Source organism: Fragaria vesca, linkage group LG2 (assembly GCF_000184155.1).
Source record: "Fragaria vesca subsp. vesca linkage group LG2, FraVesHawaii_1.0, whole genome shotgun sequence".
NCBI lineage: Eukaryota > Viridiplantae > Streptophyta > Magnoliopsida > Rosales > Rosaceae > Fragaria > Fragaria vesca.
This window is the reverse complement of record NC_020492.1, coordinates 27,236,647-27,251,108: the sequence shown is the minus strand read 5'-3', so window position 1 is coordinate 27,251,108 and position 14,462 is coordinate 27,236,647. Positions and strand designations below refer to the sequence as shown.

At 38.3% G+C, this 14,462-nt stretch overlaps 5 protein-coding genes across 5 annotated transcripts in view; 4 read left to right on the top strand and 1 right to left on the bottom strand.

Annotated features, from left to right (window-relative positions):
• LOC101309035 (proteinaceous RNase P 3-like) overlaps positions 1 to 6,156 on the top strand; it is a 38,607-nt gene extending 32,451 nt beyond the window's left edge. The window contains exons 2-7 of the mRNA XM_004293035.1: positions 2,023 to 2,942; positions 3,600 to 3,701; positions 3,795 to 3,970; positions 4,208 to 4,328; positions 4,910 to 4,978; positions 5,498 to 6,156. Of these exons, the coding sequence (XP_004293083.1) occupies positions 2,023 to 2,942; positions 3,600 to 3,701; positions 3,795 to 3,970; positions 4,208 to 4,328; positions 4,910 to 4,978; positions 5,498 to 5,740 (1,631 nt within the window). The 3' untranslated portion in view covers positions 5,741 to 6,156. The remainder of the gene's footprint in view (positions 1 to 2,022; positions 2,943 to 3,599; positions 3,702 to 3,794; positions 3,971 to 4,207; positions 4,329 to 4,909; positions 4,979 to 5,497) is intronic.
• A 503-nt stretch (positions 6,157 to 6,659) lies between these two features.
• Positions 6,660 to 7,301, top strand: LOC101308746 (putative disease resistance RPP13-like protein 1-like). Its single transcript, XM_004293034.1, has one exon. It carries the CDS (start codon positions 6,660 to 6,662, stop codon positions 7,299 to 7,301), a length of 642 nt encoding a protein of 213 aa, XP_004293082.1.
• A 155-nt stretch (positions 7,302 to 7,456) lies between these two features.
• LOC101308446 (putative disease resistance RPP13-like protein 1-like) lies at positions 7,457 to 9,109 on the top strand. Its single transcript, XM_004293033.1, has one exon. It carries the CDS (start codon positions 7,457 to 7,459, stop codon positions 9,107 to 9,109), a length of 1,653 nt encoding a protein of 550 aa, XP_004293081.1.
• Positions 9,110 to 9,176: 67 nt separating this feature from the next.
• Positions 9,177 to 10,025, top strand: LOC101308156 (putative disease resistance protein At3g14460-like). The gene has a single exon (XM_004293032.1). It carries the CDS (start codon positions 9,177 to 9,179, stop codon positions 10,023 to 10,025), a length of 849 nt encoding a protein of 282 aa, XP_004293080.1.
• Positions 10,026 to 10,527: 502 nt separating this feature from the next.
• The window catches only part of LOC101315116 (fatty acyl-CoA reductase 3-like), a 4,162-nt gene continuing 227 nt past the window's right edge, over positions 10,528 to 14,462 (bottom strand). Inside the window, exons 2-10 of the mRNA XM_004291574.1 lie at positions 13,586 to 13,689; positions 13,294 to 13,484; positions 13,012 to 13,112; positions 12,339 to 12,534; positions 12,055 to 12,216; positions 11,806 to 11,887; positions 11,408 to 11,674; positions 11,000 to 11,127; positions 10,528 to 10,903 (exon numbers count right to left, since the gene is read on the bottom strand). Coding sequence (XP_004291622.1) covers positions 10,744 to 10,903; positions 11,000 to 11,127; positions 11,408 to 11,674; positions 11,806 to 11,887; positions 12,055 to 12,216; positions 12,339 to 12,534; positions 13,012 to 13,112; positions 13,294 to 13,484; positions 13,586 to 13,689 — 1,391 coding nt within the window. The 3' untranslated portion in view covers positions 10,528 to 10,743. The remainder of the gene's footprint in view (positions 10,904 to 10,999; positions 11,128 to 11,407; positions 11,675 to 11,805; positions 11,888 to 12,054; positions 12,217 to 12,338; positions 12,535 to 13,011; positions 13,113 to 13,293; positions 13,485 to 13,585; positions 13,690 to 14,462) is intronic.

Genomic DNA, 14,462 nt, shown 5'->3' with positions numbered 1-14,462 from the left:
TCGCCCAGTCCGGTTCTGATTAGTTGCCGGTCCGGACTCGGTTTGTGAAAATTTAGAAAAGTTCGCTTCTGTAACCAAAAAAAAAAAAAAATAGAAAATTGAGAAAAGTTTTCGGCCCGAAAGCCCACATAGTTTTCCGCTCTCTATTCTCTCTCTCTCTCTCTTCCAGCCTTTCCAAGTCTCAAAACGGCGACTGAGATTTCTCTCAAAACGGCGACTGAGACTGGGCATCGAAGCCATTGAGAGTATTGATTCGAAGCCAGACTCGCCTCTATCTATCGCCTCTCAGTTTCTCCTCCCAGACTGCGTTTTGAATTTTGATTTTGGTGAGTATTTTTTTACTCTTTCTCAGTTTTGATTCTCTGCTTTGGTTCTTTGATTCTTTCACTGATTCACTCTATTTGATTTGGTATCGATTTAAAGTGCTAGAATTTGAGGTAGTGGAAGTATCATGGCACTACTTGGCTATTCCTGTGTCTTGAATCTTAGATATGATTCAGTATGTACATGGTTTTCTTTTACGGATGAGCAGATTGTATATATGGATTCTTTGATAGAGTTTGCATTCATTGATCTGTTAATATCATTGCATTTGCTAAATGTATCTCATATCATTAATCTGTCTGACTAAAAGTTAGCAAAGATTTGTGTTACCCTTTCTTTACTCTTTTGAAATTCGAAATTTTTAACTTGCACAAAGTGGCATTTATCCCCGCATATTATGTAAGTTTCCAATACTAGGGAGCAATATTGTTGTGCAATGCAATTCTAAGGTCTATGAGTGTATCTGGTAGTAATTGGTCGTTCAGTTGTTGAACGTTTTATGTTGAAACTTGGAACGGTTTATAATTTCATTGCTTTGCCGCCTTTTCTAGTTTGGACGTTTAGTTTTGGTACTGAATGTGAGAATTAATCAGTTCATCTTGCAGCTTGCTTATTTAACTATTTAAGTGTCTGCCTTATTTGAGTTGTTGGTTGTCTACTTGCCTTATCTGAGCTGTTGAGCAGTTGAGCTTGCTGCCTTGAATACAGAGTCACAGACTATACAGTTGACTGAGTCGAGCAGAATAAACAGATATATTGCTGCCTTTTTGTTTTAAGTTTCACATTCACATTTCACACACAACTACAGTCTACTCAGAATGCAGGATCAAGTGAGTCACATACTATACTGTTGACTGAGTCGAGCAGAATCAACAGATATATTACTGCCTTTTTGTTTTAAGTTTCACATTCACATTTCACACACAACTACAGGCTGTACTCAGAATGCAGGATCAAGTGACTGTGATTCTGTTAACTGAACAACAGAAGAATTGAAATCAGGACCGGGAGACCCGATAAACCGGCCCAGTTCTTGCCAGTCCGGGCTTTACCGGTTCCTGTGTTCAGCAGCAGCCAGCCCGGTCTGGTTTTGCAGTGTCCGGCGATGAAATTGGACCCGGTCCGGGCCTGATCCCAGCCTTGTCCTCGGGGGGTAAACTGAATTTTAAACATTCCGAACCAGAAACCGCCGGTTTTTCTTCTTTCATTCCAAACCCTACTACACAACCTCCCCGCTTCTCTTATCACTTATCAGTGAACTAGCCACAAATTGCACAACTTCAATACCTGTATTTGAAAAATTCAACTTCTTCTCTGCTCTCCCTCCTGATCGATTTCCCTTGGATTCTCAGCCTCCAGTTAGTTGGTTCAATCAAGCTTCAATTAATTTCTGCGCCAAACTCAATCTTGATTCTTGAAGGCTCTATTTGATCCCTTTCCCTCTTTGCTTGTAAGTAATCTTCCAACATGATTAAAACAATTTATTTTTTTAATTTCTTCTGCAACTATTTTTTTTGGATTTATGGAAACCATGAAATCCCCAAGTGTCCAATTGACTGTTCGATTCAAATTTGGGATTTAGTGAATGAGGTTTAGAGTTGGGGTTTTTTTTTTTTTTTTTCCCAGCAATGAAATTATTCATGCTCTTGTAATACATTGTAAATTGTTTCTTGATGAATAAAACAAATTTGCATATAGGTTTCGAAATTTGGACATTGATGGGAACCCCCAAGAGGAAGAAGAAGCAGACCCCAGAGGCCCAATTCCACTCTTCCCTCACTTTCTGCTCAAAGAACAAGGACTTGAGCACTGCGATCTCGCTGTATGAATCCGCTGTTTCACGGAACACGCGGCTTAACCAGCACCATTTCAACACCCTGTTGTACCTCTGTTCTAACTCGGTCACTGACCCAGCCCTGAAGCAATCGGCTTTGGAATATGGCTTCCGGATGTTTGATCACATGTCGTTGACTGAAGTCGTCCCCAATGAGGCCACGATAACGGCTGTTGCTCGGCTTGCTGCGGCGAAGGGCGATGGAGATTATGCTTTTGAGCTGGTGAAGGGTATGGAGAAGTATAATGTGTTGCCGAGGTTGCGCACTTGTGACCCGGCATTGTTCTGCTTTTGTGAGAAGCTGGAGGCGGATAAGGCGTATGAGATGGAGGAGCATATGAATAAGGTAGGAGTGAGTGTAGAGGAGCCTGAGATTTCAGCCCTATTAAAGGTGAGTGCAGAGATGGGAAGAGGAGAGAGGGTTTATGATTACTTGCACAAGTTAAGGAATACTGTGAGGTGTGTTAGTGAATCGACAGCCAAGATCATTGAGGATTGGTATCGTGATGGAAGGGCTAGTGAAGTTGGTGAGGTGAGTTGGGACTCGGGTAGGGTCAAAGAGGTGGTTTTGAGGAATGGAGGAGGGTGGCATGGGCAGGGGTGGATTGGGAAGGGGGATTGGGATGTTCAGAGAGCCAATGTGGATTCTGAAAGCAAGTGTTGCTCCTGTGGCGAGCATTTGGTTTGTGTTGATATTGATTGTGCAGAGACAGATAGGTTTGCGCAGTCTGTTGCCGCTTTGGCAATGGAAAGGGAGGTTAGGTTGAATTTCAGTGAGTTTCAGGTGAGCCAATAATTTTGTTTAGCAGTCCAGTTTGCTAATACATGTTCAGTTTACTATTTGAATTCCTGTAGTGGCTAGAGTTTAGAGTGCCACTTGTTATCCATTCATTAAGTCAATTGGTTAGATACAGGTGGTGTTGGTCATAGGATAAGGGATTTTATTGATTAAAATTTGAGGATTCTTAGCTGAGTTTCTGATTTCCGCCGCATTGGTAAATGTTTTATAATTGATGCTGGTGTCTGGAGTCTTGGTGTTAGATCTTTTTGTTTTTTATTTTTATTGATGCAATATGCAGTAAGATAAGATATATGATATGATACTGGATACCCTTTATGTTCCTACTATTGGAAGTCATGAGAATTGATACAGTGAATTTTGTGGACATAAGCTTTAGATGGCCTTTCTTCAATTTTTATTTGTCTTGGCACTTATTTTCTCGACATTTTTTTAGAAAGTAGTATTAGTTGTGAAAGTTTATCAAGTGAGTTAGAGTAGGTGTGGTTGCAAGGCAAACATAAAGTAGCAATGGCTATGTATTACATCACGTTTCTATTGCCTTTGGGTGATATTTGCAAAAAAAAAATTGTTTGAAAACATCCTAATTATTCTTTCTTCTGGAATTCTCATTTGAATTTTTCCTCCCATAATTAAATAAAGGATTGGCTGGACAAACATGCTGATTATGAAGCTATTGTGGATGGAGCTAATATTGGGCTCTACCAGCAAAATTTTGCAGACGGTGGATTCAGTCTTCCTCAGGTTGCATAAACATTTCATTTATGTTTCCTTTCCTTTTTATTGACCTTCAGTTGCACATAATCATGACAATTATTATGTGCTATATAATCGCAGCTTGATGCTGTTGTGAAAGAGTTGTACAATAGAAGTGGAGAGAAATGGCCACTTGTTGTCTTGCATAATAGACGTTTCAAGTCACTAGTGGAAAACCCTTCCCACAGAAAAGTGGTTGAGGAATGGATGGATAAAGGTATTCTTTATACCACACCAAGTGGCTCGAACGATGACTGGTATGAACTTACAATTCCTTGCCTTCTGAAACTTTTTTTACTTGTTTTGTTAATCCGTGGTCAAGGGCTGTGTCCTTTCAACCTATTGGGCGGTCTCTTGGTTGCATTTCTTTCTATATTTGTTTTAAAGAAATGATAATAATAATATTAATGAAAATTGCTATGTCTATATGTGCAGATATTAACCATTTTGAAGGAAATATTGATTTATGAAGTACCTTTTCTTCTATGGCTCAGGTATTGGCTTTATGCTGCTGTGAAACTGAAATGCTTGCTTGTGACAAATGATGAAATGCGCGATCATATATTTGAGCTTCTTGGAAGCAGCTTCTTTCTTAAGTGGAAAGAGAGGCATCAAGTATGTTACTCTATGACAACCTTCAATGTACTTCTTTGAGGCTTAATTACTGTGTTACTTTCAGTGTCACCAACATATGATTGCTTCTATTGCATGTCTTTTATTATAATTTTAGCAAATCAAAGGCACCGACAAAGTCTGGAGTTCCGATATACAGATTGTCTATTACATATTTTATTCCAGGTCTAAGGACATTACAAGCAGAAAGTGTTGGTTATTTAATTTGATTCTTATTTTTTTTGTGTTTCATGAAAGGCATAGCAGGGGCAAATCCCCTTTCAATTTTGGCCTCCCATGCATCCCCACCCTAAAAACAGTTACAAACTCAACAAAAAAAAAAAAAACAAGGAATCTGTATTGACCTTTTTCTGGTAGAAAGTTTCCCCTGTACAATTAACATAATCAATCCAAATCAAGGAATTTAGAGTTTAAATTGTTTATGGTCATAGTATATATTTTGATTTTGATTTTTTGAAACCCAATTGATAGATAATGCTTTTACTTCAGATCTGTGTACTCAACTGATGCCACACTCTCTCTTTTATGTTGTAATTCTAACTTCTCTTGCATTTGGCTTTCAGGTACGATACACTTTTATTAAAGGCAATCTGAAACTTCAGACGCCACCGCCATATTCTTCAGTGATCCAGGTACCATTTTTTATGTCATTGCAGTTACATCTGATTGCATGTTCGAAGCTCTAACTACAACTGATTCATAGCGCAAAACACTGTTCTGCAATGTGGGGAACAAAATTGTTGGATATATTTACTAATGAGATTCGAATAATTTATGTTTTATAGTAGCTCTATTATATAGATAAAAAAGGGAGAGTTAAGAGACTTGTACATTTGAACATTACGTATAGTAGTACTCCTGAAACATATTTGTTATAATTGAGGTTAGATATAGTGTCCAATTACAGATATTCTGTTGTGATTGGATGGTGCCTGTTGATTAGTATTGGCAGCCTTTGATACTGAGAGTGCTTGATGTGTGATCCAAGTGATTTTGAACTAAAATCGTAATTCTGTAAAAAAGTGATGACTTGTCTTCAAATTGTAATATCAAAGGCAACGGGTTAGTAGTTTATGAGTGCATCATTGTTTTGTAAATAGTGCTGTGAAAGCCTCATGTATTTAGAGTGTTGATTTGCCAATCTGTTTCAGGAATCAGAAAGCGGATCGTGGCATGTGCCTCTAGCAGATGACAGCTGTGAGGAGCCAGCAAGAACCTGGCTCTGCATTACCCGGCCAAGTGTAACTAAAGCTTCCAGTGGAGTTCTGATATCCCAAAGTGCGTTGCCAAACTCCTGCACATCTCAGTTTGTTACCAGTCACAATGATAAAACCACAACTAAGACGGGTAAAAGAAAAGAGAGGTCCCCATCTCCTTCCCACCTTATGATTTAAGTCTTCCGCCTGCTTAGTATCGTGTTCTGGCATGTTCATTATAATTCTATATAGGGTCCATATCTCTTGGAGATGAGTAATGTGGTCAGGAGAAGCAGGGTGGCTTATCTAAGAACAGCCCCTCAACTGTCTGCAACACACCCATGTTTCCCTGTTAGTTTCTCTGATGTTGTAACATGCAAATTTTGTGGAATTAGCTCATTCTTTATAGTCAGCTTAACCAAATAAAAAGAAGAAAAGAAAATGAAGCTTATGTCCTGAACTTTTTAGACACCAAGCTTTCTTTAACATGTTGTGCTAGTTTGGGTGTCAAATTACAAATCCTAGTTTATCATGTAAGCATGATAGCATTCCTTGCATGCACGTTTGTTGCACAAAGATGGAAGTAATTTTACAAAGCTACTGCTATTAGACTGTTTTTATTGTTATTTTTCATTTCTTTCCTTGCCAGAAGAAAATGTAGTCCTGAATCTGATAGGACAGTTCATGGCTTAGGCTTGCAGGTAGTATGATGTTGGGTATTGTTAACTGGAAAATTTTGATCAGGGTAAAAGGGGTGGATCTGTGGAGGTGTCGTAAACATGAATAATGCAGTTTAGGTGTGAAAGATGAACACTGATGCTTGTTGGAACAAAGAAATTGGTATGTTGATTAAGTCTATATACCTAGCGTAGGAAGCAAGGACAATAGGAAAAATTGTCATCATTGGAGTGTTGACCATACAGATAAGATAGGATATTAGTCATCGGTAGTTGGTTTACAGTCGGGGATAGCATTTGTCTCGAGATCCATGTTATGATTGATATCTGTCTGCTTCTATTAAAATGAGAAGGCAATTTCTTTGAACTGTTTTTGAGTCAGAACTGTTCTGTCAAATCATCAATCTATCTGCTCTGAAGCGAAAACCAAAGTGGAAACAATGGCTCTAGAGGTCGTTTGTGGAGCTTTTCTCTCTGGTTTATTTCAGGAAATATTTCATAAGATGGCCTCTCGGGATGTCATGGACTTCATCAAGGGGAAGAAGCAGACCAAAGGGTTGCTAAACAGGTTGGAGTTGACGCTGCAATCTGTTATTGTTCTGGATGATGCTGAAGAGAAGCAGTTAAGTAACTCCGATGTGAAGGAGTGGCTGGATGAGCTTAAAGAGGCCGTCTTTGATGCTGAGGACCTGTTGAACGAGATCAAGACAGATGCCATGAGGAGCAAGTTGGAAGCTGAACAATATGGAAGTCGCACAAGTAAGTTACACCAACTCATGTCTGTTTTCTTTCATGCTTTCGATGAATCAGTAGATCCCAAGATAGAGGAAATTCTTGAGAGATTAGACTTGATTGTTAGCTGGAAAGATGCCCTTAATTTGAAAGCAGGTGCTAGGCACAGACTCTCAATGAGAGTGATACTCCCTTCGACTTCTCTGGTAGACGACTCTGGTGTCTATGGAAGGTACGAAGATAAGGAGACCATGACTAGGTTGTTATTATGGAACGATGCTAGTGGCCCATCGTGGGCATGGGTGGGATTGGAAAGACCACCATTGCTCAGCTCTTGTACAATGATGTAAGAGTGAAACAACAGTTTGATCTTCAAGCATGGGTTTGTGTTTCGGAGAATTTTTTTGTTGTTAGAATTACACAAACGATTTATGGGTCTGTTACTTCAAGCAACTGTGCCATCACACACCTAAATTTACTCCAAGTTAAGCTCAAGGAGGCTTTGATGGGGAAGAAGTTTCTCTTTGTCCTTGATGATGTTTGGAATGAGAATTATCTCCACTGGGATGTCTTTAGGTGTCCCTTTAAGTTTGGGGTGCGTGGAAGTAGGATCATTGTCACAACACGAAATGAAGGTGTTGGATCTATGATGGGTAGTCTTCCAACTCATTATCTATCGCAAATATCTGAAGAGGACTGTCGGTCACTATTTGCAAAACATGCCTTCAGAAATGCAGATCACAGTGCATATCCAAATTTAGAAGTAATTGGGAAACAAATTGTTAAGTGTAAGGGTCTTCCTTTGGCTGCCAAATCACTTGGTGGTCTCTTGTGCTCTAAATTGAATTTGGAAGAATGGGAGAAGGTACTGAAGAGTGACATATGGGAACTTGCAGATAAAGGGAGTGCCATTTTGCCGGCTTTATGGCTAAGCTATTACTACCTTCCTTCACATCTCAAGCGTTGTTTTGCTTATTGTTCGATATTTCCCAATGGTTATGTATTTGAAAGATCAGAATTGATATTTTTGTGGATGGCTGAAGATCTGTTGCAACCCAAAAACAAGAAAACAATGGAAGAAGTTGGAGAGGAGTACTTCGATGAGCTAACTTCACGGTCTATTTTTCGACACTCATCAATACGTTTTGACGGTTTTACCATGCATGACCTTATCAGTGATTTAGCAAAGTTTGTATCTGGAGACTTCGGCTTTAGGTTGGAGGAAGATGACAACTCATTTGACATGGTGACCAAGACTCGTCATTTTTCATATATGAGACATCGTTGTAGTGACTTTGAGAATTTTGAGGCTTTACATGAAGCTAAGTATCTGCGCACCTTCCTACCGCTACAACTAACAGAATTTTGGAGTGAAAGATTTCAAATGTCAGATAAGGTTCTACATGATCTATTGCCTACACTACAATGTTTAAGAGTGCTGAACTTATCAAGGTATGACATTAAGGAGTTGCCTAATTCGATCGGTAATCTGAAACATCTAAAGCACCTGAATTTGTCATGGACTTCAATCCAGAAGCTACCTGATACAGTGTGTTCTTTGTGTAATTTGCAAACTTTGTTGTTGTCACATTGTGAAGCTCTTGTTCATTTGCCAGCCAACTTGGGAAGACTCACAAATTTGCGCCATCTTGATATTGGAGATATGCGAGGCACACATTTGAAAAAGATGCCAGCACATATGGGCAAATTGAAAGATCTCCAAATGTTAAGTGACTTTGTTCTAGACCAACGTACAGCAAGGAAGGACATTCTAGAGTTAAAGGAGCTTAAGCATTTGCATGGAACACTTCGAATATCAGGGATTCAAAATATTGTGAATGCTGTGGATGCTTTCGAAGCCAAAATGTGGGAAAAGAAGTCTCTAACTCACCTAGTCTTAAAATTCGGAGGTTATACTGAAGATTCACATAAAGATAGAGAAGTTCTCAATAACCTCCAACCTCATACCAATTTAAAAGAACTCACCATCGAGTCTTACAGGGGAACAAGGTTTCCAGGTTGGTTAGGAGACCATTCTACCTCTAATCTAGTTCATCTCGATATTCTGAGTTGTACAAATTGTTCCTTCTTGCCACCACTGGGTCAGCTACCCTCCCTTACCGAGCTTCTTGCCACCACTGGTCTCTGTAGGTCCTGAGTTTTATGGTAACGATACCACTGTAATTAATCCTTTTAGATCTCTGCAAATTTTGGAATTCAAAAACATGAGGAGATGGCAAGAGTGGTCTTATGTTGGAGACAACAAAGAAAGGGGAGCTTTTCCTAGTCTCTCTAGGCTTCATCTGGAGGATTGTCCTAAGCTAATCGGAATATTACCATTAGATTGCTTCCCCATGCTTCAATCGCTGAGAGTCTTGAATGCCAATATAGAAGGCATTACAATGTCACAAGGATCAAAATGCCCTGAACTGAGTAAGCTGAGAATGTATGATTGCTGGAATTTTGGTTATTTTCCTGAGGGAGGGCTGCATGCTCCCAACTTGACCGTTATAGATATCGATGGATGCAGTAATTTGAGGTCACTACCAGAACACATGAACACCCTTCTTCCATCTCTCGAGTCTATGTCCATAGGACTTTGTCCAAAACTGGAATCATTTCCAGAAGGGGGATTGCCATCAAATTTGAAGTCACTGAATATACGTTCCTGCAAAAGACTCATTGCAAACCGAATGCAATGGGGACTGCAGGAACTCACCTCTCTCGAAGTCTTGACAATTGACTTCATAAGATGTGAGGATCCAGAATCATTTCCGGAGGAGGGCCTGATGCCAATCTCTCTTGTCTCTCTCTCCATCTACGATCTTTTGAATATGAAGACCATTAAAGGCAAGGAGTTGAGACACCTCAGCTCGCTTCCAAGAATGGAAATATGGGGATGCCCCAAGCTCGAGTGCTTGCCAGATGAAGGGCTTCCGGCTTCTCTTACTTGTCTAAGAATAGAGGGATGTCCTTTGCTGAAGCAAAGATGCCACAGAGACCAAGGGGAAGATTGGCCCAAGATTGCTTACATCTCCAACATATGGATCGATGGAAACCGATATCACGTGTGATGTATGCCTCTTTCTCTTTGAGTCTCTGTACAATTTGCTCTTTACTGCTATTGTGTATTGTTGGTATCACAGAACTGTAAATGCAGGTATTATTTGACACCCCAATCGATCCCAAAAAAAAAAAATTCCAGGTAATATTTGTATAGGATAGTGTATGAACTTGACTATGTGATAGGGACCAAGGTGCTCTTGTTGAATGTTGGTTTTCTTATGGCTTACAATAAGAATGAAAGCACCAGCATCTACAGAATACTTTCTGGTGCAGAGTTTCGTTCCTCCCTAGATTATCCACTTCCGGATTTAATTCAAGCTCTAAGGATCATCCTATATGAAAAAACCAATACATGATCTGGTACTTCAGTGCTTTGAAAAGGGTTTGAATTGAGAAAAAGAAAAAAAAGATATTGGTGCTAATTCTTACAATGATTATGAAGTCTGAGAGTACGTATTACAAAGAGTTTACGTGAAAGTACCTGTTATCAGAAGATGGGCTAGATCACTTAAAGGCAAAGATCTTGATGCAAAGCTCAGATGAGCTAGATTATTAATTATTAGAACACAAATACTGTCCAAATCTCTTGTCCTGAAGAAGCCAAATTCATATGACCATGCAATTATACAATTACAATTACTCATGGACTTCCGCACATAAATTGTAGAGTAGAGAACAATACAAATTAAATGTTTAGACAAAATTACGAGTTACGTAATAATTTGATTATTTTTTGAGCATAACATGTTTTCGAAGGCCAGGAACATGAGTGTTGGAAATGTAGTCTTCCCAGTTAATGCATTTCGGATCAGACTTGAACATTTCTGCGTCTGTATAAGTCTCTATTGCTATCCTTTGTAACTCTTCTGAATTGGTGTCGTCAAAGCTGCAATTATAACATACAGTAGTACATTGTAAGTAGAATTATAAACTACGACATTAATCAATCAAAGGAATTAAATTTAAGAAACACTCTACGTACATGCCCTTGAATAACATGTAGGGTTTGTATAGCTCTACCAAGCGCATCACCAATCTGAGTTTACGATCATAGTTGACATACAAGTCTTGAAAATATTGGCCAAATGCTATATTCACCAACCTTAATCCCTTCAGATGAGAAACAAGTACAATAAGAATTGTAGCGATGACCATAATCTCAAGACTATATTACCCTTTAAATGCAATTTGCGCATAATTAGTAATTCATAGTTGTTTTATATCTGGAAACGTTGTTTCTGCTCCCAGAAAGTCATGCTGAAGTTTTCTTCATTTTCAGAAGTGCAAAAGAAACGGAATAATGGCTGTCATTGCTTGTTAGTTATTGTTTTGGTTTAATTACTCTTCCTCTAGCTAGTTCCATCAAGAAGAGGAAAGGGAAACAACAAACCTGCAAAGGTAGCATGTATCGAATTTGCATGTACATGTGAAAGCTAGCCATAGTCTTGAACATTGTAAACTTGCCAGCCTTAACAATGGTGCCATCCTTGTTAATCCATGGATTCTCGGTGCAGTATTTGAAGACGATATCATGAATATCACAGAATTTTATAGGATTTCTCAGTGAGGTTCCTACATGATATATGATGCTAGAAGATTTATTTGCATTCACTGCCATTGCTACGATTATCGAATTCACCAGCATGTCCACCGGAATCTGCACATTTTCAGATTTAACCATTTTCTTTAAGTTTTACACAGAATACATGATGATGACTACCTCATGGACAGAATAATAAATTACACTCTGATTTATAATGAATTTAAATTGTTTAACTAAAAACTCACCATATCAAAAACTAACATTGGGTCGACGAGTAGACATGGCAGCTTCCCTTTATAATAGCTAGCAATTACGCTATCAATGGTTCTGTAGAACATGAACATTGAGTATAGCACACACATGAGCTAGCATGAAAATGAGAAAATTATTGTAACATATAAGTTAAGAGAGTGAAGTTGACACTCAATTTTGCAGACACACTCTCGTATAGTCATATTATATACCATTTACTAAGCATGTAGCTTGTTTGTTACCTGAATCCTTGAATCCAACCAGGAAATGGTTCCTTGTAAGTGCTAGTAACGACTGTTGGACGAACAATGACATGAGGTAGATTGTGTTTTAAGCGTCCAATATATATTTCTCCCATCGCTTTTGTAAATACATACGTGTTTGGCCATCCATATACTTTAGCCCTAACAATTATGTTTTTCAAAAGAAAAACCAACAACTATTAGCGAATTATATTAACATAACAGAGTTTAGGTGAGATAAATTAGTTTTTGGAGAGTCAAATCATATTTGGATGCTCAAAAACCTTTCAATGCCGAAATCCTTCATTGTATTTGTAATAACTTCTTGTGAAACACCTTGTGCTTTTAGTTCATTCAGTTTCTCCTTGACAAGTTTCTTTTCCACTGCTTCAAAATCAAATTTGGTCATCTGCTTAATCATTTCATCCATGGAAGATGAGTCTTCCAGTAAGAGTCCACCCCTCTCTCCACATACATAAGCTGGAAAAGTTACCATTCATCAGTAAAGGAATCCCAAACACACGTACTAATTAACAAACTGAGGTAATTATACATAACGATGAAAATTAGAAGATCAAATACAGAAAATCTAACTGATCTTTTTTCAAAAAAAATATATAAAGCTTTGTCCTCCTCCCTAGAGTTAGATAAGTGTCAAAAATGGACTTGGATTGCCTATTTTGAAAATACCAAAGAGTTAGACAAGTGTCGAAACTAATGTGAGCTAGATGTATATAAATGTACCACAGAGTTAGATAGATATTGTACGTCAAAATTGATTTGGATCACGAATTTTGAATATATATTAATTCTTTTACCTAACGTTAGCATGAAAAATTAATAAATATAAAGAAGCTAGTGTTAGGTTACTGGATGAAAGTATTTTACTGATTGTTTTGTCCAAATGATCTAAACACATTTCTGGAAAACTGATATAAAAGAATACACGAAACCAACCAGTTGATACGTGGAGAAACATCTCTAGTTTTGAGCATTTCTTAGCAAAGTCTATTGCATACAGCACCCCAAATGTGTTGACGTCCAGTGCGATATCATACCTGATCATAAACATTACATAAGATGCAATTAATTAACAGTTAACAGTGTGTATGTGTATATATTTGTAAATTAATACACATTGTAAAGTACACATATGCTATTATGGGGTGCATATATAGGCCATTTCAACGTAGTGGACGTTTACATCGGACGTTCAAAAGCTGGCCGGAAACCGGTTACCTTTCGTCGAAGTTTGTGGTGGCTGCACAGTTGAATATGATTTGTATTTCATTGTACACCTTCAAGTCTTTAACTCCGAGGTTTTCAGAAGTGACGTCTCCCGGTAGAGCAACAACTTTTTCCGAAATGAAGGAATCAAAATCTGCCCCTCGTTTCTCCTTCAAAACTCTGAACAATTCCTTTCCTATGATCTTAATAATCCAGAATGCACACAGTACCCGTCAGTAGTGAATTGAAAATAACAAAATACCTAAAGTGTAATTGTTGTTGTAGTACGTGGCTATGTAAAAACCTCATTGTTCATGCGCTTTGTCGCTGATTTGGTGTCCGAGGCTCTTAGAAGGAGGTAGATCTTTTGCACATCTGGTTGAACTCTCAGTATTTTCTCCAGAAACACTGCATATATTCATACAGAAGTTTACTTGCTTATATATTATCATTTCAGACCAAAAAAAAAATTGCTTATTATCAAAGTTGTCCTATGTATTGTGCACAGATAGAGAGACGCATCCAAGGAAGCCAGTGGCTCCGGTAATCTAAAATGTCTTATCGTGCGCGCGGGCAGCGGCAGTGGCTACACTAATTTGGGCAGATTTAGTATATATCATGCTATGATTGCTATCCCTCCCCTTATGAATACAAGAAGAGAACAAGAATATAAAGTGGGAGTGTAGTGAGGGAAGTATTGTTTCGTCAATTTTGGTTGGTTTCTTCAAAATTTCAATGGCTTAATTTGGGTTTGTGAATGACCAAACCCTTGTTTTTCCTTTTTTTTTTCTTGTGTTGTTGCAAAAGATAAGAGAAGTAACCTTGAATCCTTGATGATATATAGCCGTAAGGGCTTAAGGACGGTGTAATCAATACTAGAATGAAGTAGGACATATATGTTTATTAAACCCAGCTGCCGACATTTACAGTATGTATATTCAAATCTTTGCCTATATTATATATGTCTCTCCAAAATAAATGTCTCTCATCAGGAGGCCAAGTTTACTAGCATGCATAAACAAATTAACCTAGTTTCATGGAAAAAAAAAACGAATTATCCTAGTTACTGGGTTGTACTACTGCATGCATAAACAAATTAACCTAATTACTATTGTCTGAGAGAGAGAGAGAGAGAGAGAGAGAGAGAGAGAGAGAGAGAGAGAGAGAGAGAGACGACGACC